The 25,542-nt window shown below is 38.7% G+C and overlaps 2 protein-coding genes across 4 annotated transcripts in view; one reads left to right on the forward strand and one right to left on the reverse strand.

The window, feature by feature from the left end:
* Positions 1 to 13,724, forward strand: LOC106868004 (sister chromatid cohesion protein DCC1). Of its 3 annotated transcripts, XR_016243022.1 has the most exons (13): positions 343 to 474; positions 1,457 to 1,621; positions 2,638 to 2,800; positions 4,312 to 4,446; positions 5,629 to 5,719; positions 7,025 to 7,166; positions 7,934 to 7,989; positions 8,621 to 8,694; positions 8,784 to 8,861; positions 9,813 to 9,898; positions 10,006 to 10,068; positions 11,227 to 12,185; positions 12,304 to 13,724. XR_016243022.1 is itself a non-coding variant. In XM_089357068.1 (12 exons), the coding sequence occupies exons 1-12, from the start codon at positions 16 to 18 to the stop codon at positions 11,333 to 11,335; spliced, it is 1,176 nt and encodes a 391-aa protein (XP_089213194.1). In that variant the 5' UTR covers positions 1 to 15; the 3' UTR covers positions 11,336 to 12,607. The 3 variants fall into 3 exon arrangements, 2 of the variants coding, with proteins under 2 accessions (XP_089213194.1, XP_014768580.1); XM_089357068.1 differs by lacking the exon at positions 343 to 474 and adding an exon at positions 1 to 29 and having other exon boundaries at positions 11,227 to 12,607; XM_014913094.3 differs by having other exon boundaries at positions 11,227 to 13,724.
* Positions 12,465 to 25,542, reverse strand: part of LOC106867998 (diisopropyl-fluorophosphatase) — a 21,050-nt gene continuing 7,972 nt past the window's right edge. Inside the window, exons 2-5 of the mRNA XM_014913085.3 lie at positions 22,983 to 23,123; positions 16,612 to 16,743; positions 15,723 to 15,936; positions 12,465 to 14,843 (exon numbers count right to left, since the gene is read on the reverse strand). Of these exons, the coding sequence (XP_014768571.1) occupies positions 14,572 to 14,843; positions 15,723 to 15,936; positions 16,612 to 16,743; positions 22,983 to 23,123 (759 nt within the window). The 3' untranslated portion in view covers positions 12,465 to 14,571. The remainder of the gene's footprint in view (positions 14,844 to 15,722; positions 15,937 to 16,611; positions 16,744 to 22,982; positions 23,124 to 25,542) is intronic.

Below are 25,542 nucleotides of genomic sequence, written 5' to 3' on the forward strand. Positions count from 1 at the left end.
CTCATTTGTTATGTGATGTATGTCAATATGTAGGTATATGCGTCACCAATTTTTTGCCTTTATTTTTTCACCTTAAATTCTGATATAATTACAATCTACACACTCTGAAAAGTATTTGTAAAATATTTCCTTAAAAAAACAAAATAACCTTTTTCTGAAAGTTATGAGGAAACAAAGTCAATGGAGAACACTTTTATAGAGATACTAAACAAAAAATTCGCAGATTCAGATGAGCATCCGTAGAATTGACGATGCTGTAGATATTTTCGAATTTGCTTAACTCATTTTTCTCCAAAAAATATGTTTTTATAAAATATTAAATACTATCTTTATATATAATTATAAAAATTAGCTCAGATTCAATCTTATTTTAGATGCGAACATTTCTATCTGAATAAGTAATTATTCTAAATAAATAAATAAAAGTGCGGGAAATATGGCTGGTCAAACAAATGCTGGTGGCATTGACTTAAGGTTAGTCTCGAACTTTTCTCTCATTCATTGTATCTTTTTTCACTTCGTCTTCGTTAATTCCCAGCTCTTTCGGTGTTTGTTATGAGCTTCGATTCTATTATCCTTAGTTTCTTCCAAAGTCTTGTTTTTACAAGAAAGAACGCAAAATAATAACGAGTTAAAAACGAGGCATTTATTTTGTTTACGTATTTCACAGGCGTGGCTGTGTAGATAAGAAGCTTGCTTTACAACCACATGGTTTCAGGTTCATTCCCACTACGTGGTACCTTGGGCAAGTGTCGTTCTTCTGCTATAGCCCCAAGACCGACCAAAGCTTTGCGGGTGGGTTTGGCAAACGGAAACTGTGTGCCAAATCTGAGTGGATTTGGTAGGCGGAAACTGAAAGAAGCCCGTCGTATATATATATATATATATATATATATATATATTATAATTTCAGCTTAGAGCTGCGGCCATGCTGATGCACTGCCGTTTATATATATATATATATATATATATATTTCTTTCCATCATAACAAGACACCCATGTCTATCCCCTCTTTAACTTAAATCCCTCAACTGGCATAATACCATGACCCCTGCTCAATACTACTCCCCTCCCCCAGTTGAGGGGTTTTGTTTTGCAAGCTGCTTGGTGTCCCTGTCAGTGCTGGTGACATGGAAAAGTCACTGGTGCAGGTGCCAGTCATCGAGTATGGTTCAATTACAATTAGCAAGGCATCCTGTATAGTTATGGTGCTAAAAAGCACAGAATTATTAATAGTAGACTGTTATTTCTGTACTTTTAAGCACTATACATTGACCCTAGGGCTATGGTAGAATTGCCCAAGATGGCATACAGTAGGACTAAACCTGAGACCACATAGTTGGGAAGATAACTTTTCAGCCACACAGCAATGGCCATCTCTGCAGTGACAGAAATATCGTTGATTCTTTTCTTACCGTTTTGTGTTTTTTCTTTATTTTATTATTATATTTACAGAACTGCTGAAGAAGTCAAAAAGGTTTTAAATTATGCTAAAATACAACCATCTGAATTTAAACCATTTGTACAATGTATCAACTTCTCTGAGAGTCTTGAGAATGAGAACCTCAAACTTTTGGAAATCGATGCGTCCATCATGGACTCCCTTGTTGAAGGACAGCAGTGAGTATCATTGCATTTTATTTCAATTCTGCGGTTTTATAGTTTTTTTAATATTTTCTACAAGATCATCATTATAACAACTATTTTACTGTGTTTGTTGTCTGGGTCAGATGGAATTTGTTTCTCCATGGCCTAAACATATCTTTATCGCAGCTTAGATATGAAAGACACCAGTTGCATGACAGTGACACTTGGTTACAGCCATCACGTGATGTCAAAGAAGTAAAACACACATACATACATACGATGGGCTTCTTTCAGTTTCCATCTACCAAATTCATTCACAAGGTTTTGGTCAGCCCACTGCTATAGCAGAAGACACTTGCTCAAAGTGCCATGCTGTAGGACCGAACCTAAAACTATGTGGTTGGGAAACAAGCTTCTTATCACTCAACCATACCAGCACCTGATGACTATCATCATCATCATCATCATTGTTTAACGTCCGTTTTCCATGCTGGCATGTGTTGGACGGTTTTACTTAAGACTGGCAAATCAGGATGCTGCACCAAGCTCCACTGATCTGGCAAGGTTTCTACAGCTGGATGCCCTTCTTAATGCCAACCACTCCAAGAGAGTAGTGGGTGCTTTTTATGTGCCACTGGCATCGACCACGCTTGAATGGTGCGTTTTTATGTGCCACCAGCACAGGTGCCAGTCAAGCTGGTGATGATGATGAGGGTTCATTTACTGTCTGTTTTCCATCCTGGCTTGGATTGGATGGTTTGACAGGAGCAGGTCATGCCAGAGAGCTGCACCAGGCTTCAATTGTCTGTTTTTGCAAGTTTCTACAGCTGGACGTGCCCCTACCAACACCAACCACTTTACAGAGTGTACTGGCTGCTTTTTACATGGCTCCAGCACAGGTGTTTTTTTTTACATGGCACCAGCTTTAGTGGAGTCGCCAAGTATTACTATTGTGATAGTATTATATTGGTTTCCAATGCTCCATTGTAATTTCCCTTCTAAATTTTATGCTTGACCCTTTATTACTACTCCTTCTCTTTTACCCTTAGTGTTGTTATCCGTGGTGACAAAGCAGATGGAGCTGTACTCTGTACAAAAGAGAAGACGTATGAACTAAAAGAAGCAGAAACCTCCAATTCTTTACTCATCTTGCCAGACTGTGTCACCGAGAATCTGGCTTCTGATGGAGAATTAACTATAAATCATCTTCAGGTAAATTCTTTGTTCATTTGTCTTTGGTTTTATTTCCTGTGTGAAAGGCAGACTAAAACTTCTGAATACTGAAGATTAGTTACCATCAATATTATTATTAATATAGTTCTATATTTAAGAGACGAGGAATTATGTACATTATTTACATTTGACGGATATTTGTCCTCATCTTGTTTGTTGTTAACACAATGCTTCGGCTAATATACCCCCAAGTCAAGTGTCACATAAAAAGCACACATTACACTCTCAGAGAGGTTGGCATTAGGAAGGGCATCCAACCGTAGAAACCAACCAAAAACAGACTGGAATTTAGTGCAGCCTTCCAGCTTACCAGTTCCAGTCAAACCGTCCAACCCATGCCAGCATCAAAAGCAGACGTTAAATGATGATCATGATGATGAAATATATATATATCATCATCATCGTTTAGCATCTGTTTTCCATGCTGGCATGGGTTGGACGGTTTTGACAGGAGCTGGCCAGGCTCCAGTTGCCTACTTGGTATGGTTTCTATGGCTGGAGGCCCTTCCTAATGCCAACCACTTTACAAAGGACACTGGGTGCTTTCTTATGTGCTACCAGCATAAGTACATTTTATGCGGCACTGGCATGAGTGCATTTCATATGGCACCAGCATGAACATGTATCATGTGGCACCAGCACGAGTGCATTTTACATGGCACCAGCACCTGCAAGACAAAGACCTCTCAGCTGGAAGGGAAGTGGGCAGTCTCAAGAAACTCCACCTGACCTAGACAACCATAGAAAAGTGGACATTAAAATATGGCATAGTGGCTAAGAAGGCAGGCTACTAACCCCAAGATTCCTAGTTCGATTCCAAGCAGTGACCTGAACAATAATAATAATAATAATAATAACATTGAAAAATACCTTAGGAATGAGAACCCAGGTTTGAAATTTCCCCAAGACACCTGCTGAAGGCTGGAGGGTATATTAGCCGAAACGTTGTGTTAACAACAAACAAGATGAGGACAAATATCCGTCAAATGTAAATAATGTACAACAATAATCTTCTAATCCATTAATGCATAGCTGACAGAAATGTTAGCATGCCCGCCGAAATGCTTAACGGTATTTCGTCTGCTGTTACATTCTGAGTTCAAATTCCACCAAGGTCGACTTTGCCTTTCATCCTTTCAGGGTTGATAAATTAAGTACCAGTTGCGTACTGGGGTCGATCTAATCGACTGGCCTTGTGCCTAGAGTAGAAAAGATAATATGTATAGGTGATCACCTAATTCTATGAGTTTATAAATCTGTTTGCAGCGACAATAATCTTGTAACTCATAGCATCCAGAAAAATGGATGCAGGAAAAATTACTATTGCATGGTAAGTAAACTTCCCAGTGCTGTATAAGTAAGCAGGCACTGCATAGAAATAAACCAACTGTACACACGTACGAAACAAGTAATAGTAATTTTTCTTGCATGCTATGCATTAATGGGTTAATCTTTAATCTTTATTCATTTGTCAATGTTATGTTCTACAGGTTGTTTCTTCATTAAAGACTTACTATGAGATGAAACCCTGCAGAGCGAAACTGGAAAAACTGCGACATGTGTTGGAAGAAAATATTTACAGCGGTCAGGAGTGTGAAGATGATGAAGCACACCAGGGCAAAAAGGTGGATTTTGACACCCAGTTTAATATAAATATCTGTGTGTGTGTGTGAGAGAGAGAGAGAGAGAGAGAGAGAAACACACACAAAGAGAGAGAGAGAGAACATATGTAGCATATGTGTATGAGACGTTCTGGCACAGCTGTTTTGGTACCACCCAGAACCATGTGGTTGGTAAGCAAGCTACTTACCACACAACCACTCCTGTACCTACAGAAAACACAAATGAAATGATAATTGATCAATAAAGTTTATTAATCTGTGCATCAAATACATTTCATCCTGTATCAAAATTAGAAAATTCTGATAGGAATGTATGTCCACCTCATCCCCACTTGATAACCTATGTTGGTTTGTTTATATCCCTTTGACTCGGCAACTTGGCAAAAGAGACCAACAAAATAAATACCAGACTTAAAATTAGTACTGGGGTCAATAATCCAATGACCTAAACAACCAAAAGAAGAAATTAAGACCAGTAAATCTATAATACATTAAAAGTGAAGTTCAATCTTGCTTGCTTGCAATGTTACACAGCCAAACTGGCACATAATGAGAAAATACCTTGAAAGTAAAGTGCCCCTGAAATGTGAATATAAAACAAGTTGTGTAAATCCGACCAGTAGTTGAGATATTCAGGGTTTTGGGGGTATAAATATCCAAAATGGTGCATAATGGGAAAATACTCCAAAAATAACTTAACCCTGAAAGGGAAGAAACTCTAACCTTTCCATTAGACACATTATGATGGGCAAAATATTTGAAAATGACTTTAACAATATTGTAAATATTTCACAAGACACCTGTTTGTAACCTCCATGTGAAATAGCTTTTTTCCATAGGTTTCCAAAGATTTGGCTGCTATTTCTAGCACGCCCTGCTACCATGTAACAACTGTTTGTAATAAAGGACCACGAATGTCTGTTAGGTGGTAGCAGGGCATGCAATAAATAACTTTCCTTTTCTGGGAAAAGGGTCCATTTACGTGTGATTTCAATGTCCCCTTTGTTCAAAGCATGTAAATTAACATAGAAAAGCAAACAAAACCCACAAAACAAAACTCCGTTGCTAGGAAACCCAATGGATTATGAGTTGTCTAGTATTGATAGAAACTTGCCATGTTTCAGACAAAAGATAAAGTATATGGAAGATCTGTTTGACAACAAAATATTTCTTTCCACATTACAGTACACCACAGAGGACCTGCTTGATATTGTCCAGGCTAGTGAGAAAGAGCTGTTTGCAGGGTTGAAAAAGTTAAATATTTGTTTTATAAACGGTAAGTAGTTGTTGTTCTTCATATTTTTGCAGTGTGTCTATCATAGAATGAACATTATTGAACTATAATTCTGGTGATTGTGGAACAGATGTATCACTTGGTTTCACATCATAACTTGATCCCTGGATGCTTTCAGTGGATTAAGGGTCTCAGGCTGCAGGATAACTGCTTTTTCTTACAGTTTTTCTTGTACAGTGTCAGTGTTTGTTAGAGGGTACAAGTAGAAGTCGTTCTCCACCCTGAAGAGAACATCTATCAAGAGCTCAGGTCTTTTGGGTAACAACTCAAAAAGCATTTTTTCCCATATTTGCTGAATATAAATATATACCTTTGTGTAATATCCTTTTCTACTCTAGGCACAAGTCCCGAAATTTTGGCGGAGACGGGGCCAGTAGATTAGATTGACCCCAGTGCGCAACTGGTACTTAATTTATTGACCCTGGAAGGATGAAAGGCAAAGTTGACCTTACTGGAATTTGAACTCAGAACGTAAAGGCTGACAAAATACTGCTAAGCATCTCACCTGGTGTGCTAACGTTTCTGCCAGCTCGCCACCTTAATGATAATAATAATCTTTTCTACTCTAGGTACAAGGCCCAAAACTTTTGGGGAGGGGGCTAGTCGATTAGATTGACTCCAGTATGCAACTGGTATTTAATTTATCAACCCTGAAAGGCAAAGTCAACCTTGGCGGAATTTGAACTCAGAACATAGACAGATGAAATGCCGCTAAGCATTTTGCCCGGCATGCTAACGTTTCTGCCAGCTCGCAGCCTTATATCTTTGTGTAATATTGCAGTATATTGCATGTGATCCATGTTCAGCTCATCTGATATAGGTGAAAAAAAAAAAACAATACTTTTGCATTTGACCTTTGCCTGACATGGTGAACATGGATCACATGCTACCTAGGGCCTCCTTCAGTTAAAGCTGACCATGCGTAGTATCCTTGCAGTTTTCAGTTCAGCTGGAGCAGTGTCTCTGGTAGCTAAACCTATATGTGAGTAACAGTCTCTCTCACATAAAACAGTGGTTCCCAGAGTGGGTGGTACTCCACCCACCCCTTGGGGGGGGGGGGGAAAGATCCAAGGGGGCATTGAAGAAAAATAAAATGAGTTTGTGTGTTGAAACAACGACTATTGAAAAGGCTGCAAGACGCAACAAAAATTTTAGAAAAATAAATAAGTAAATGAATGGAAACTTTACTGGTGAGTGTGTTAAATAATAAGGCACTAAAGGGGAATGACTCTCCCCAAACACAACAAAATGTATTTATTAGTTTCTTTTTTGTTTTCTTTTGAGCAGGTTATTGGCGCATGCTTGACTTTGATTTCAAAAGTCAGGTTCTTTCCCACATCTTACAGCTGAGTGAAGAGGAAGACGGCTGGATGGATTCTGGAGTTCCATTGGATGCTTGCTGTCAAATACTTGAGGAACTTTATCTTAGGTCAGTAGGAGTTATTTGCTAGAGTGGCGAACAGAAAGCCACACAATATTTTGTTTCACTCTTCACTTTCTGAGTTCAAACCCTACCAATGTCAGCTTTTCATTTTATCTTTCTTGGGTTGATAAAATAAATTACTAACAACAAACTGAGGTTCATTTTACTCGATTCTACTTCTCTCAAATTTCTGACCTTGTGCTTATCATCATAATCATCATCATCATCATTATTATTTAATGATTGTCCTCCAATGTTTGGCATGGGGTGGGCAGTTTGACCAGAGGTAGCAAGTCAGAAAACTGCGTTTGAGGCTGTATTGTCAACTTAATAAGTAATAAATAATAAGTACTATTCAAGCGTTGGTCAATGCCAGTGCTGCCTGACTGGCTCCTGTGCCAGTGGCACGTAAAAAGCACTATCCGAACGTGATCAATGCCAGGCCCACCTGACTGGCTCCTGTGCCGGTGGCACATAAAAAGCACACACTACACTCTCGGAGGGCATCCAGCTATAGAAACCTTGACAGATCAGATTGGAGCCTGGTGCAGCCTACTGGCTTGCCAGTCCCCAGTCAAACCATCCAACCCATGCCAGCATGGAAAACGGACATTAAACAATGATGATGATGATATTAAACATGACTTGACATGAATCAACTAATTTTAACTTGATACGAACCTTTTCAGGGTTGATTCCAACCGTTTTATCTGCATAAGTTGACATAAATGGTTTGATGCTTTTTCTAACTTTTTTCTGTTTCATTTCAAAAGATGTGTCATTGAACATGTTCTCAAGTGCTATACTGATGAAGTTGATGGTGTAACAGGTGAGACTCAGTCTTTACTTGTTTTTTTTTTTTTGTTTTTTTTTTTTTTGCATTTTATTCTTTGTAATTGAGGTATTTATATATAGGCGATGGCATGGCTATGTGGTTTTGTGTTCAATCCCATTGCATGGCACCTCGGGCAAATGTCTTCTACTGTTATCCCTGGGCTGACCAATATCTTGCAAGCAAATTTGGGAAGGAGTGATTTGGTTATCATTTCTAGCAAATTGAACAATTTGACTCTCGTGCCAGTATATTATTTCTAACCCCGGGTCAACTGATCGAGCAGATACAGGATCAAATGGCACCCCAGCCATGAACGTTTTGTCTCTTTTGTTTTTTAGACATGGTATATCTAGGATCACATTAGATAATGTTTCCTTGAAGATTGTAGGATGTAATTTGAGGGAAATTTCAATGTTATTTCTAGGCTGTTACAACAACATAAAGCAGCATTGTCATTCTAAAAAGTAAACCCAAGTATTCTACCTTTTTTTATGTTCAGACTGGCCAGATCTGGCCTCTCACACCTATCCTATAATGTCATTGTAAACATTAACAATCTTGTCATCAACATCTCAGGGCTGTAATTGTTTATCAATTTGTAAATTTTGTTTTCTCATTCTTTCAGGAAAGCTTTATAAATTGAGTGAAGATAAAGTCTGTGCCTTCTTCGCTGAGCTGACACTAAGGAATGCTGGGAAGGTAATGTATTTTAAACTGATTTCTTATCACACACACACGCAAATTAAGTGATTGTGTGATTGTATACTTTTCTTTTTGTTTTTTCTCAGTTCAACTTGGCTGAGTTCTTGGAAGTCTGGAAGCAGTGTGTTCCAGAAGGGATGACAACCAACCTAAGACAGACCGAAGTAAGTCACATGATTTCCGTCGTCATCATCATCATCACTGTTGTCATTGCTGTCATCCTTATCATCATCAAGTTTTCCTTGCTCACATAAATTGTAATAATTTACAAGACCGCAGCCTCCTCAAAATTAATCTTAGGTAACACATCTGCACTTAGCAGAAATAAAGGCATCCCAGATAATTATTTCAGCAAGTTTAAGGTGATTTCTTTTGTGCTGTAAACCATTTATCATTTCTGTGTTGCCCTCTTCTTCTCCTGATCCCCTAAGCACATGCTTATTTCGTTTAATGGCTAATCCAGCACTGCTATGTTATATATATATATATATATATATATATATATATATATATAAATCAGTGTCTCCATCTTAGTTGCTCGCATTTATGTCTTTGATACCATTCTCAGAGTTCGCTCTGGCGCTTTATCATTAGGTTCTTCATCTATTTCTCAACTTCTCCCACCTACCCCTTTTAATGTGGGGTACCCATATTTCTCCTCCATAGCAAGAAGTGTATGCTTGTCCCTCTATCATAGGGCCATCTCCCCATCTCAAACACTCTTTTTCCTTAGTCCCCAGTTCTTTTTCTGTCTTGGAAGCTGCTTGGTGGCATCACTAGTGCCAAGAGCATGAAAAAAAGCATCCAGGTATGCATAATAAAGTGTTCAATTAATAACTTGTAATGTCTCTCTTCCTCCCTCCACCCTCTCTCTCTTTCTCTCTCTCTCCCTCTCTCAATCTGTTTGTGTTTCTTTTTGCACATGCATGTGCATATGTTTGTCTCCAATGCCAAAATGTCCTGTTGCCCAAAACATTTTGAATGTCCAGTCAGTCATGCCAAGTTGTCAGCGCCCAAACAGCAGTGCCCAATAGTCTCATTCTGCTTTCTAGTACATTTTTTGCATGGATTTTTAAAAAAATCTTTTAAATTTTCAATTTTTTGTCACTATACAGGGTATAGCTTTAGTGAGTAGGGAATCAAAACCAGAGGTTATATGGTACTTCTCTGCAGAAGACTTACCTGAAGATTTGGCAGAACGGTAAGTTCATATTTTCAATTAGTTTTTATAATTTAATTGGACAATAGACATTAAATGATAATGATGATGATAAATAAAATAAAATTAATTTTTGCTTCTTTATGCAGGTTTTCAATATTATTTCAAGCTCGTGGAAAATGGACCCTGGATGAAATTACACCTTATCTTACGTAAGTCAACTGTGTGCCATCCTCTGCCCCTTGATTGAAAAATATTATTTCTTATTTTATCAAATGGAAAAAAACTATGATGTCTTTGACCGGTTACTTTTCAAATCTTAATGCTCTTCATTTTATTGCTGAGGGACAATATGGCCTTATTTATTTTCATAGTGGAGCAGTTATGGACAAACTACAGACCTTCTGAGTTGCATGTGTAACGAAAAATTATTTTGAATTACTGGCACTTGTGCCGGTGGCACGTGAAAAAACATTTGAGCAAGGTCGTTACCAGTGCTGCTGGACTGGCTCCTGTGCAGGTGGCACGTAAAATACACCATTTTGAGCGTGGCTGTTGCCAGTACCTCCTGACTGGCCTTCGCGCCGGTGGCATGTAAAAGCACCCACTACACTCTTGGAGTGGTTGGCATTAGGAAGGGCATCCAGCTGTAGAAACTCTGCCAAACCAGATTGGAGCCTGGTGTAGCCATCTGGTTCACTAGTCCTCAGTCAAATCGTCCAACCCATGCAAGCATGGAAGGCGGACGTTAAACGATGATGATGATGATTAGTGGCACCAGTGCCACTTAGAAGCACCCAGCTCACTGTGTAAAGTGGTTGACCTTAGGAAGGGCATCCAGCTGTAGAAACCAAACTAAATCAGACTGGAAACTAGTGCAGCTTGCCGGCTCTGGTTAAACCATCCAACCCATGCCAGCATGGAAAACAGACGATAAATGATGATGATGATCCATGTTTCATGCAGCCTGCTTCTTGAAAAAAAAAAAATGGTTGCCTCTACATGTAGTAGGGCAATCTGATCTTTGCTCTTCAAACCCCTAATGGTTATAGACTCATCAGTTACCAGTTATCTGGCTGTCACCTTGTGTGTAGGACAAACATATACACACACATATACATATTTATATATATATATATATATATACGACGGGCTTCTTTCAGTTTCCATCTACCAAATCCACTCACAAGGCTTCGGTCGGCCCGAGGCTATAGTAGAAGACACTTGCCCAAGGTGCCACGCAGTGGAACTGAACCTGATACCATGTGGTTGGGAAGCAAGCCTCTCACCACACAGCCACTCCTGCACCCATTTTTCTTTGTTTTTACTTATTTTTCTGCTACGTTGTTTGTTTTTTTCTTCTGTTTTAGGGACCTGGAGACTGGGAAACTAGATGTAAGCAGTATGTTACTGAAATATGCACGTGCTTCAACGCAAAATGCACAGAAGATTTATACATCACGAAAACCAGTTTTATGAAAGTTGAAGACCAAAGCAGAATGGCATCAACGTTTGATTGAATCTTTTAGAAAATGCTGTCCCGAACCCAAAAGATGACACAACATTATTGTATGCAGACATACATACTTATATGCATACAATCCTTTAACCCTTTAGCATTCAGATTACTTTATGGATCTTTTTTAAAACGGGGACCACATTTTTCATTAACGAAACACTTTGAAACTTGGAACACTGGTAGAATGTGTCATATAAAACATCTTTTTCTCTTAGTCTTCTTAAAAAAAAAAAGAAATCCATAAATTATTCCATGTTAAAGTTGTCGTATTTCTGTAATTTCAACCAATCACTGACGTCCATTCAGCCGATATACATTAAGTGCCGACTACATAAACAAACAATTCTGAAACAATTAACCCTAACCCAAATAAAACGAAGGTATGGAGATTAAATACGCTTTACATCGCTTAATCAGCCAAAGGAGTAAATGTAAACAACTGAATACTTGTCAGTGATTGGTTGAAATTATCGAAATAAGACAATTTTTTTACATGAAATAAATTTGAATACAAAAATATTTTTCTGTTCTATAACACAAAATAGATAAGTATACGAAGTTTGAAAGTCTTTCGGTACCAAAAACACTACGTAAAACATTAATGAAAAATGTGGCCCCCGTTTTAAAATAGATCCTACTTTATTTACATGTTTTTCTTTAATTAATCATGCATTATCTCATAGCTCTGAGATGGTGATGGTCATCGTCGTCATCATCGTTTAACATCCTCCTTCCATGCTGGTATGGGTTGGATGGTTTGACAGGAGCTGCCAAGGCAGGATCCTGCACCAGACTTGTATGTCTGTTTTGGCATGATTTTTACAGCTGGATGCCCTTCCTGACACCAACCACCCAGCAGTGTGGACAGAGTGCTTTTTACATGGCAACCACCCACCTGCTGGGTGGGTGGGTGGTTGGTGTTAGGAAGGGCATCCAGCTGTGATTGTTTATTTTCAAAATGACATTGTAGGGTAGGTATGAGAGGCTGGATCTGACCACTTTGAACATTAAACAAATGGAATCTTTGGGCTGGTTTAAATGCTAAGGGGTGAATAATAGAGGATCGAGACAAAAATGATTTTAAGTCCATTTAACTTTTTGTTTTAGAATTTTATTCACTTTCCATTCTTTAAAAATATTTCATTTGAAAATCACAGTACAAAATATCCATTAGAATAATAATAACAGGAATAAAAAATTTCCTATTAAAAAACAAAACAATGAAACGGTTATGGTGTGTAACAGTCATTCTTTTCTTTTTGTTGAAGAATTAACAATAAATGTGAAGGCAATTGGATTACCTTTAAGCAAGAGTGGGAAAGAACCTGCACATTTAATTTCCTCTTGTTCCATACTGCACAGCACTGTACAATAATTTCTTTTGACTTGGTGTGAGGCCAGTTTTTTTTTATACTGTGAAGCTATGTGGCTCAGTGGTGTGTGGTGGCAGGGTTTGCACACATGATCATATGATCGTGGTTTCAATTCCCCGGACTGGACCGTGTGTTGTGTTCTTGAACAAAACATTTTATTTCATGTTGTTCCAGTTTCATTCAGCTGTAAGTGAATTCCAACAATAGCCGGGAAGTTTACCCTGTGACCGACCAGCATCTCATATCATTCTTTGGGAATGTTGCAATGTCAGTTACATGCTATGGAAACTGGATTAAGCGCTAGCCTCACGAGTCCTGGGGCCCATGACAAACCTAAGTACACAGAAGGGCATATTTCTTTCATTTGAATTTTACAAACTCCAGGGATATCAGACGCAAAATCATTTCCAGAAATATTTTCATTCAAAACCTGGACTTGACCAGAACAGCTCAAACTAAACAAGACTAGCACTTTACTGTTTTGCCATCGTACACTTTACTGCAATGATTAATACAACTTCAGTATATTACTGGTATTTATTTTTTCCTAACTCTGAAATAATTTGGAAGTAGAAACAGGAAGCACCAAACTAGACATTGTCAGGAACCTTAGTTCAATATTAAAATTTTTTTTTTATCAGATTTTCCCATCTTTTCTGTCACTTTTGTAGAAGAAAGTTATTTTTACCTTTAATGATAGCAAAGATTCTTCTCTTCTAGATTAAACAACTGATCTGATGTTTATATATTACATCGGAAAGGTAAAGTTATACTAGGGAGATGGGTTCAATTCCAATTGTATTTTATATTCAATACTTGACAGGATGTTTATTTCTAAATTTTAGAAATTCTGAGTCTGAGAATTAATGTCTTTTCCATTGATAAAATTTTTTAAAACGAAAACATTAGCAATTAATTAATGAACACTGGATTTAGAAATAGCGTTGTTAAACTATTTTAATTAGAAAAGACAAAACTGGCAGCAATTAGTATTTAACTTTGAAATTAATTTCAAGATTGTAGCATTAAACTCTGCCAGATCAGATTGGAGCCTGGTGAAGCCATCTGGTTCACCAGTCCCCAGTCAAATCGTCCAACCCATGCTAGCATGGAAAGTGGACGCTAAACGATGATGATGATGGCATTGTAAGAAAGAGATACAACCTAAGGATGGGAATGAAATTTGCTTGTGGGATCCAAACCTGTTACACTGCTTCATAGATATTCTAGTGGATTCCCAAGCTTATAGAACCGAGATAGTTATAGATACCAAACCAATGAGGGGAGCCTGCATATGGTGACTTGACCTGCTAAAAATAGTTCACAAAAAGTTTCAAATCACACTGTACAATCTTAAAAAAGGAAGGACACATTATTAATGTGGTCAAGGGATAGAATGTATTTGATCATAGATCTACCCAGTTTGGGCTCACCTGGGACTAAATAACAGGTATAGGCACAAAATTTATTTAAAAAAAAAAAAAAAAAGCCCGATCATATGACTTGTACTTCTATCTCTGTGTAGTGCAAACCTCAAATTTAGCTTATTTATTGCACTTAATTTTTTTAACAAGTTTTTTTTATTTTATTGCTGCACACCAACACACTTTTGTATGCATATACACGTTCATCATAAAAATGTACCTAAAGTATCAATATAAAGAAAGGTTGTTGGGGAAAACGAATAACGAAACTCAATATTGACACAGTTAAATCTGAGATGAAACTCCCAGCTGCATCGTTGTCTTGAAATTTGTAAATAATTCTTATAAGGAATGTAAAAGAACCTTCTTTTTTTTTTAACTTTTTTTCTTTTTTGTAGTTTAGAAATTGTTCATTTCACAGTATTGCATTTTACCATTTCGATGCCAGTCAAATTTCCAAACAGCATTGTTTTCATGTTCTGTGACATACAAAGTTTTGGAACGTGGCTCGAAATGAATGTTGCTTGGTTTTACAAAAGGACATTTGATTCTTTGGATAGGATTTCCACCTTTTGAGTTGAATACTTCTATGTGACCACTGCCCCAGTTGGCTACAAGCAGGTTGTTGTCGTCATCAAAGTCCATGCCGTCTGCACCACCCTCGTGATCACCTATTTATAGAGGAAGGAAAGATGATTCAGATTTACAAGATTGACCAAAAGTCACCTGACAGTAATTCAAAATTCCATAAATACTTAATATCCAAATTTATTTATTCATTTGGGAAAATGGTGTCGCTCAAGAAGGACTCCTGTTTGAACAATTTTCATGATGTTTCATATTTAGATGCTTTTATTATTGTGGAGGCACAATGGCCCAGTGGTTAGGGCAGCGGACTCGCAGTTTCGATTCCCAGACCAGGCGTTGTGAGTGTTTATTGAGCGAAAACACCTGAGGCTCCGGCAGGGGATGGTGGCGAACCCTGCTGTACTCTTCTACCACGACTTTCTCTCACTCTTACTTCCTGTTTCTGTTGTGCCTGTAATTCAAAGAAGCCAGTCGTATACTCTCTCTCTTTTACTCGTTTCAGTCATTTGACTGCGGCCATGCTGGAGCACCGCCTTTAGTCAAGCAAATCGACCCCAGGACTTATTCTTTGTAAGCCTAGTACTTACTCTATCGGTCTCTTTTGCCGAACCGCTAAGTTACAGGGATGCAAACACCAGTATCGGTTGTCAAGCGATGTTGGGGGGACAAACACAAACACACACACATATATATATATATACGACGGGCTTCTTTCAGTTTCCGTCTACCAAATCCACTCACAAGGCTTTGGTCGGCCCGAGGCTATAGTAAAAGACACTTGCCCAAGGTGCCACACAGTGGGACTGAACCCAGAACCATGTGGTTGGTAAGCAAGCTACGTACCACACAGCCACTCCTGCACCTTGTTTACCTTTGTAAAGAGTTACGTCAATCCTTTTTAAAATAACAACAATAATAGTAATAATAAACAACCATACAAGAATAAAGAGTGGAAACTTTACCTGGTATAGTAGCCCAGACTTTCTTATTTGAAACACATCCTGGAGCTTCAATGTCATAACTCCAGAGAAGTTTCGTCGGAGTTTCTGCTACAATCAACTTCTGAGGTCGTCCATCGTTCAGATGTAAGACTGCAATTCCATTGGGAAACTTTAGACCTGTGTCAATTTTAATCATTTCTCCATCTGTGTAGCAGTAGACACTGCCAAATGGTTCCTGCAAAATAGGTGGAAACATTGAGCATATAACAAATGTACTGGAGTATTGACATATTACTTAAAATACCAGAATGCGTCTGGTATTCTTGCTGGTTGCTGCTGTGACGTTTTTCGTCTCCCTTCGATATTGTTTTCAACAAAGCTCGTCAATAGGAGATGTTATCTCAGGACAAACACCACAGTAACTGGCCTATCAATGGTATATATACATTAAGTATGGCACAGAGACGATTATTTTAATTTAATACTGCATATACCAGATTTCTATTCAGCACATTGACTATTTAAGGTGTTCCTGTTGTGACTATCCCATCTGATTTTCAAACACGGTGTATCTAGAACTACATAAGTTTACATAGCATTCATTTTTAATTTTAACCCTTCACTTACCAACCTGGCTGAAACCAGCTCTGGCTCTGAGTACAAATGTCTTGTTTCCATAAGTTTTAAATTAAAATCTTCCACCAAACATTAGTCACAATTCATGTTCCTAACACTAGCTTAATGGTAACGAAGTTATTTTACTAAATTCTTTGTTATATTTAAAATTAATTGAAAGAAACACAGAGCATCTCAAAATAAATACAGTAACGAAAGGGTTAAGCTAGTTGAAGAAGATTTGAATGCTATTTCTAGCAGGTCGAGTGGTACATATAACGGAAAGATTACTTACCTCCGTTGATCGCCTGTATGGTGCTGGTGCAATATCTCCTGCTGGAGCTGTAATCCAAAGATTTCCTTGATAATCAAAGGCACAGTCATTGCAGCCTTGCATACATTGACCGGTCGAATCAATTGTTGCAACCTAAATATGGAATGGTAAAACATAAAATAAGCACTATTCTATATTTTTGAGATGAAGAATTATGTACGTTCTTTACATATATGTGTCCTCACCTTGTTTGTTGTTACAACAATGTTTCGGCTGATGTATTCTCCAGCCTTCATCAGGTGTCCTGGTGGAATTTCGAACCTGACCCTTTATTTGACTAAAGGGGTACTCTGTTCTCATTCCTAAATTTTTATTTTTTTTTTGCTGATGTTAATAAAAGAGGCAGCACATATACTTGGGCACAATGACCTCCTAAACAGACTTAGTGCAATTATGAATGTAATATGGAAACTAGTATTAAGAAAAGATAAAATATTATGTTTATAAGCCCCAAAATTCACTCTATAATTGCCTATGGGCATATAGCGTAGTGAATAAGAGCGTGGGCTGCTAACCCTTGGATTCCGAGTTCAATCTCAGGCAGGGACTTCGGAAATAACATCATCATCATCGTTTAACGTCCGCTTTCCATGCTAGCATGGGTTGGAAGATTTGACTGAGGACTGGTGAAACCGGATGGAAACACCAGGCTCCAATCTAATTTGGCAGAGTTTCTACAGCTGGATGCCCTTCCTAACGCCAACCACTCAGAGAGTGTAGTGGGTGCTTTTACGTGTCACCCGCACGAGGGCCAGTCAGGCGGTACTGGCAACGGCCACGCTCAAAATGGTGTCTTTTATGTGCCACCCGCACAAGAGCCAGTCCAGGGGCACTGGCAACGATCTCGCTCGAAAATCCTATGAAGGCCGGTCAGGCAGGACTGGCAACGGCCACGCTCCAAATGGTGCATCCCATGTGCCACCCGCACAAGAGCCAATCCAGGGGCACTGGCAACGATCTCACTTGGCTTGCCGGGTCTTCTCACGCACAGCACATTTCCAAAGGTCTCGGTCAGTAGTCATCGCCTCGGTGAGGCCCAATGTTCGAAGGTCTTGCCTCACCACCTCAGCCCAGGTCTTCCTGGGCCTACCTCTTCCACGGGTTCCCTCAACTGTTAGGGTGTGGCACTTTTTCACGCAGCTATCCTCATCCATTTTCACCACATGTCCATACCAGCGCAATCGTCTCTCTTGCACACCACAACTGATGCTTCTTATGTTCAGCTTTTCTCTCAAGATACTTACACTCTGACGGGTATGCACACTGACATTACACATCCAGCGGAGCATACTGGCTTCATTCCGTGCGAGCTTACGCATGTCCTGTGTATGCTTGTTTTTGTGTTTGCGCTTGTCCTCCCCTACCCTTTTGATAACCTGTGTTGGTTTGTTTATGTCCCTGTAGCTTAGTGGTTCAGCACTATAGAATACCTTAGGAATGAGAATGTATAAAATAAGCAGTTTACAAAAGTGACCCTTTCTTCGGACAGCATTCTCCCAGGGATGCAAATTATGTTTAATCAATAAACCAGCATCCTTCATTTGCCAATAATAGTCATTAAAACAACAATATAAAGAATAATATCAAATTGTTTGAGAAAGTTCAGGGAGCTTTTACTTCTGTTGGTAACCAAAGGTCTCTCTCTCTGTCTTCTAGTAAAAGGAAGATTGTATGATGCATGTGTAGAAACTGCGATGCAACATGAGAGTGAGACGTCGTTAAACGATGATGATGATGATGAATGGGAAGGTGTTTAGGATTTAAACTGGTGGAAGGTTTTAATTCAGATCATTTTAAAACATGGCGTCTGTGTGATAGAAGCAGGTGTGAATTCCAGCTAGTTGGTATGTATAAGATTAAGATAGCATTGGGCTCAAAATCCAATTCTAATCTGATACCAGCTATGTGATGACATACAAGCACTACTTATAGCAGACAGCACTCAAAACCTTTATTTGGTCGCCTGACCTATTAGAAATAAAGCTTATACCACACCGAAGGTATGGTCGTGTAAAGAAGCTTGCTTTGCAACTGTGTGGTTTCTGGTTCAGTTCCACTGTACACCACCTTGGGAAGTAGAACGTATAATAATTCTAGTGAAATACATTCACTGATTTCAAATTTAGAAATAATACATTTCCTGTCGGCTTTGTAAACATAAGGACACAGGAAATGTCTCCCCCTTGTAAACATAAGGACACTGGAAATGTGTGAAGGCCAACAGGAAGCAGTGCAGCTTCTTAGGTCCAAAACAACAGTAGTATTATTCCCTTCATGGGACTGTCAACATTAAGTTGACAACATACAGCTACTTCATTGTATCACTACTGCATAAATCTCTCTGAGAGATTTAGAAATGTATTATTTCTATTTTTTAAATCATTAAATGTATTTCACTAGAATTATTATATATTTACAAGAGCTTGACAGGCCATTGCTACTCCAGACTGATGATGAGCAAATACTCAGAAACATGTCTCCGGATGCAGGGTTAGCTAAGTGGAGGTGCTTGTCTCCCCCTTGTAAGTATAAGGACACAGGAAATATGTCAAGGCCGACAGGAAGCAGTGCAGCTTCCTAGGTCCAAAACAACAGTAGTATTATTCCCTTCATGGGACTGACAACATTAAGTTGACAGCATACAACTACTTCATTGTATCACTACTGCATAAATCTCTCTGGGAGATTTAGAAATGTATTATTTCTAAAAATGGAGTAAATTCGTTTGACTAAAATTCTTCACGGCAGTGCCCCAGCATGGCCGCAGTCTCATGTCTGAAGCCAAAGCAATAAAGGAATCGGATGGCCAGGAGGTTGATGAATGACATAATATTACTTTGACAGTATTTCAAACTGGCATTCCATCATTTATGATCAAAAGGATCCCAGTTGGTCTGACCAACTGAAATTAACATGCAAGTGGCCGAGTACTCCACAGACACGTATACCCTTAACTGTAGTTCTTAGGGTGTGGCCCTTTGAAATACTCATTTTGATCAGCTGAGTGGATGGGAGCAATGTGAAATAAAGTGTCTTGCTCAAGGATACAATGTGATATCGGGAATCGAACTCGCGACCTTATGATCATGAAGTGAATACTCTAACCACTAAGACATGCACATTCACACCTCCCCCTGGATGGAATGCCAGTCCATCACAGGTTTACTTACTCACGACTAGGTGGACTGGAGTAATGTGAAATGCAGTGTTTTGCTCATGAATACAACACACTGCCCAATTCAGAAACTGAAACCGCGACCTTATAATTCTAAATGCAACATCTTAACCACTAGGCTACATGCCTTCTTAGGAGTTGTTCACTTGACTATTGTGTCAATACTAGCTGCTTTGAAGGCAACGAGCTGGCAGAAATGTGAGCACGCCAGGCGAAATGCTTAGCGGTATTTCGTCTGTCTTTACGTTCTGAGTTCAAATTCTGCCGAGGTCGACTTTACCTTTCATCCTTTCGGGGTCGATAAATTAAGTACCAGTTATGCACTGGGGTCGATGTAATCGACTTAATCCCTTTGTCTGTCCTTGTTTAGCCCCTTGTGGGCACTAAAGAAATAGGAAACATTCTCGGGTCAATCTAATCGACTGGGCCCCCTCCTCCAAAATTTTGGGCCTTGTGTCTAGAGTAGAAAAGAATATTGTTACTTCTACCGAAGGCGGCGAACTTACAAAAACATTAGAATGCCAGGCAAAATGCTTAGCGGTATTTCGTCTGTCTTTATGTTCCGAGTTCAAATTCCGCCAAGGTCGACTTTGCCTTTCATCCTTTTGGGGGATCGATAAATTAAGTACCTGTTGTGTACTGGGGTCGATCTAATCGAGTGCTCCCCCCTCCCCCATAAATTTTCGGCCTTGTGTCAAGAGTAGAAAAGAATATTAACTGCTTTGAGATATTTTGAAGTAGCAACAAGCTCACCTCCTGCTAAATCTTTTACCTAATCACCGCCTCAGTTCTGACTGCCACCTAACAAGCTCCGCCCACAATATCCTGATAAAAAACCACTAATCAGCTCTTCCAATTACAAAAGTCAAAGAATAGTTGTCTGATATTTGTTTTTCCTGGTCTGTTATAATAACAACCTAACGTGTCTCCTTTTTTGAACTTAATGTAATCTCACACAAATAACACCTCAGCACATTCTTTTATGAACATTTAACACACCTGACCCAATTCATAAATAATATAAAGCTTCCTGCTAAGAATCGCTCAAATACTTTTAAAAACATATGACAACAAAACCAAGCATATATTTTCAAAATAAGCAATTGTCACAACCGTGGCTGTTACACATGATTTATATAATTGGAAACAGCAGGATTGTCACCACCTGCTGTATGCGTTTCTAGCTAACATTATCAGTCACACTGCAAAACAAGAGTCTTCATGAACTTAACTCTAGATAAACAATGTATTTTACTCATAAAGTCCTGTGGCAGTCTTGTAACACAGGTTTGTTGTTATCCATTCATTGTTGCAAATTGCTGACAGACAGATGGAAGATTAACCATTTAGCATTCAGATTATTCAAGCAAATGTAACATTTATTCATATTGTTTCCAATGAATCATGCATTACGTTGTAACTTCAAGATTTCAAAGGTATGATTGCTAATTTTCAAAATGACATTTTAGAGTTGGTGTGAGAGTCCAGATCTGACTAGGTTTAACATAAGACAGGTAGAATAATATTTGGGCTGGATTTGGCCTGCTTAAATGCTAAAGGATTAACATTCCTTTTATCTTTCTAGCAGAAGTTTTCCATTTAAATAATTGAAAAATCAATAATAAATCTCTCCACATTTCGGTGGCAAATATACTTCACGATGTGCTACTAGTGTTTTACATCTCGCTCAGAGATTTATTATCGCTTGTTTCCACTTTTTCGAGATCAGCGATGATTTGTCACTGGAAAAAGCATATAGTATTTTGCGTTTGGAATCAGTTCTCATCCCTAGTTGATGGCAGGTTACTTATTACTTTATTGCCCGCAAGGGGCTAAACATAGAGGGGACAAACAAGGACAGACAAAGACATTAAGTTGATTACACCGACCCCAGTGCGTAACTGGTACTTAATTTATCAACCCCGAAAAGGATGAAAGGCAAAGTTGACCTCCTGCGGAATTTGAACTCAGAATGTAATGGCAGACGAAATAGCACTAAGCATTTCGCCCGGCGTGCTAACGATTCTGCCAGCTCGCTGCAGGTTACTACCCAGAAACCCAGGCCTGTGTATCACGTAAAGCTGGAGATGGGAACAATGATTTCCCTTCGCAAATACTAATCGGACACAGACAGTGTGTCGTTAGCCAGCTGGAGGAGATGTCTTCCTGGGGCTATAAACAACAGTAGCATCGTCCCCTATGGGACCACCACATTTAGATGCCAAATATGCTTCATCATTGAAAAATGTTATTTTAAAAGCACTGAGATGATGTGACCTCTCCACATAACTACTGACATCTCTCTCTCTTGGTCTGTCGATGCCTTTAAATGACACATCGGGCTGTCAGTGATCACCAGTTACCTCTGTCACTGTCATACTGGTATACTGCAAGTAATTTTTTAACAGCCTGTGATGGTTTGGCTTGTTTTCAATATTTTATTATTAACAATTACTGTACTCAGCAGACATACTTCCATCCAAGTTCCTAAGTCTACAACACTTCATCTCCCATTCATAATATGGCTGCATTATATGCAGAACAATTTTTGCATACAATTAATAATAAAAGAAGTGCGTTTTAAGCACAGACAAATATGGCAATTATTATTCTTTCTAATTTTGGTATGTGACCAGTGCTGGATTAACCAATACGCAAAAGAAGCACATGCTCAGGCCATCAGGGGAAGGAGAGAGGCAACACAGAAATGGTAAATGGTTTACAACACAAAAGAAATCACTTGCTAGAATAATATTCAAGATGCTTTATCTCTAATATGGATAAAAGCAGATGTGTTATGGAAGATTAATTTTGAGGATCTGATCAAAGACTTTGCAATTAAAAAAAGTAGGAGAAAACTTTTCAAATATAAGCAATGTGGAAGTATACACAAATAAATATTATTTTCCATGTTACTGTTAGTTTTGTTCCATTTTGAAAAATAGAAATTTATTTTATGGTTTATTAATTGTTGTAGCCTATGCCAGTGGTGTATAACCTTGCCCACTTATGAGTACTCTTCATTCATTGTGCCATCGTGAATAGTAAGACAAGCAAGACAAAAAAATGTGATTGATAGCGTGAATGATCTTTACTACTTGGGAGCCTGGAAAAAAGATCAAAGCTTGTTAAAATGAAGGAAAATCATTGAATTTACCTGTTTATATGTTCCATTGAGTTTCACCTGAAGCAAACCAAGTCTCATGTCGGCCACAAAGAGGTTATCAAGGCGATCAAACTGACACCCAGCAGGGATTCCACCATAACCGTTGATTTCAGGTTCACACAGAATGGCATTCTGTCAAAATAAATGGTATATGATTAGAAACGGAATCAGGACACATTATTTATTTGCTTCTCGATGCTCCAGGAAGTCTATCTCTTATGTATACCAATTGTTACCTGAAGGTATCAATTGGTATACATAAGTAGGTATATCAATACCTACTTGTTTCAGTCATTGGACTGTGGCCATGCTGGGGCATCACACTGAAGTGTTTTAGTTGAACAAGTCAACCCCAGTACTCATAGTTTTTATAAATCTGGTACTTATTTTATTAGTCTTTTTTTTGCCAAACGGCTAAGTTACAGAGGTGTAAACAAACCAACACTGGCTGTCAAGTGGTAGGGGAGCAGTGAGAAACGGTGACAGACAGGCAAGCAGACACACATATATGTATACACACATATATATATGTACATATATGTAGGTAAATATATATGTGTGTGTGTATATGTATGTGTGTGTGTGTATACACTTTTTACCTACACTATTCACTTGTAAGGCATTGGTTGGACCAGGGCTACAGTGAAAGACACTTACCCAAAGTGCTGGGCAATGGGGCTGAATCTGAAACCACATGGTTGCAAAGCGAGTTTCTGAACCACACAGCCGTACCTATAACTACATGATCACATTTTTAAAAATTCAATCACATTCACACTTCCATGTATGTCACTTAACATTTTGTATCGAGTAGACAATCCTTAATGCAGTCCTTTTCATATTTTGAAAACCCTTAATAATTCATTAAGCTAGTGTTACTAACATAATACTTTACACAAAAGACTAACATACACTGCTTTCTCTACCTAGTTTCACATGAGTACCATGGGAAAGTACAGTTCGTTCTCATAAATAGTAAAAACCTTTGTATCATTAGCAAGTATCGTCGATACTCTCAGGTCAATAAAATAAAGTACTGGAATTCATCATCATCATCATCATCGTTTAACGTCCGCTTTCCATGCTAGCATGGGTTGGACGATTTGACTGAGGATGGTAACAATTAATACCCTGACTTTGTACCTAAATTAGGAACAATTATTATTGGAAAATTATGTACAAATGTACTCTAATTGGGATCAATGTCCTTGATAATGAGATGCAATTACTTTCCTTAGATAATGGGGAATTTCAAACAATCCTAGTAGTTCCTAGTAGAGTAGATATCCGTATTAATTCTTTAGCATTTAAGCTAGTCATATCCAGCCCAAATATTTTATCTGTTTTATGCTCAAACCAGCTAGATCTGATCTCTCACACCTACTCTGATAATGTTATTGAACTCTCAACCCGAGTCTCATATCGGCTAAAAAGAGGTTATCAAGGCGACCAAACTGACATCCGGCAGGGATTCCACCATAACTATTGATCTCGGGTTCACGTAGAATGTATAATTAATTCAAAACAATGGCAGTAAATAAGCTCTACATTTGACAGAAAAATCTGTATGTTAAAGGGTTAATGCAGCTCTTATAATTATGCTGATCCTTGTAAGGAAAACTATCAAGCTTGTTGGTAACAGTAGCTAAGATACCTATAACTACTAGGAGTGCTTTTACAAAAACCCTCCACAGTCTTCGCAGTTACCTCGCTAAGTACTGGTATTTCCTTATTTTTTCCCCCCTGTCCTTTAACTGCCACATTCATATCAGCAAGCATAGCCACATCTATGATGATGCACTCTTTAGATACTTTGTCGTCGTCGTCATTTAACATCTGCTTTCCATGCTAGCATGGGTTGGACGATTTGACTGAGGACTGGTGGACCAGGAGGCGACACCAGGCTCCAATTTGATTTGGCAGAGTTTCTACAGCTGGATGCCCTTCCTAACACCAACCACTCCGAGAGTGTAGTGGGTGCTTTTACGTGCCACCGGCACAAGGGCCAGTCAGGCGGTACTGGCGACGGCCACGCTCAAAATGGTGCATTTTACGTGTCACTTGCACAGGAGCCAGTCCAGCAGCACTGGCAACGATCTCGCTCGAATGTCATATTGGCAACAGCCATGCTTGAAATGGTGTATTTTACGTGTCACCTGCACAAGAGCCAGTCCATCGGCACTGGCAACAATCTCACTCGAATATCTTTTCACGTGCCAGGGAGGCGACGTTTGTCCAAGATGATAATGTCCAGTCATCTTTCCTGAATCTCAAACTCAGTTTGTACAGTGAAGTCCCACAAGAATTCAGACTGATTATTCTATCAAACTCTCTGTTTGATGTTAGTACCATTCTCTGCTTACTTCAAAAATCTCCTGACACGTTATTAGTAATTTTCCCCCACCAAGCTGAGCTTAGTTATATACGCTTTTGTTTTCCCCATTTAGTTCTTAGTCTAACCGTTACAGTTTAAACAATACTGGTACAATACCTTGAACAATAGATACTAGCTGTCGGATGTCATAAAAAAGTATATCTACCAACAGCTTTG

The sequence above is a fragment of the Octopus bimaculoides genome, chromosome 9 (genome assembly GCF_046866305.1).
Source record: "Octopus bimaculoides isolate indiv1 chromosome 9, ASM4686630v1, whole genome shotgun sequence".
NCBI lineage: Eukaryota > Metazoa > Mollusca > Cephalopoda > Octopoda > Octopodidae > Octopus > Octopus bimaculoides.

Bases quoted from the DNA above. Each gene is read 5' to 3' on its own strand.
- LOC106868004 (XM_014913094.3), top strand. From the start codon at position 437: ATGGCTGGTCAAACAAATGCTGGTGGCATTGACTTAAG. The intron at 1,622-2,637 runs GTGAGTATCATT...TTTTACCCTTAG, and splicing joins TCCCTTGTTGAAGGACAGCA to TGTTGTTATCCGTGGTGACA. The intron at 4,447-5,628 runs GTGGATTTTGAC...TCCACATTACAG, and splicing joins AAGCACACCAGGGCAAAAAG to TACACCACAGAGGACCTGCT.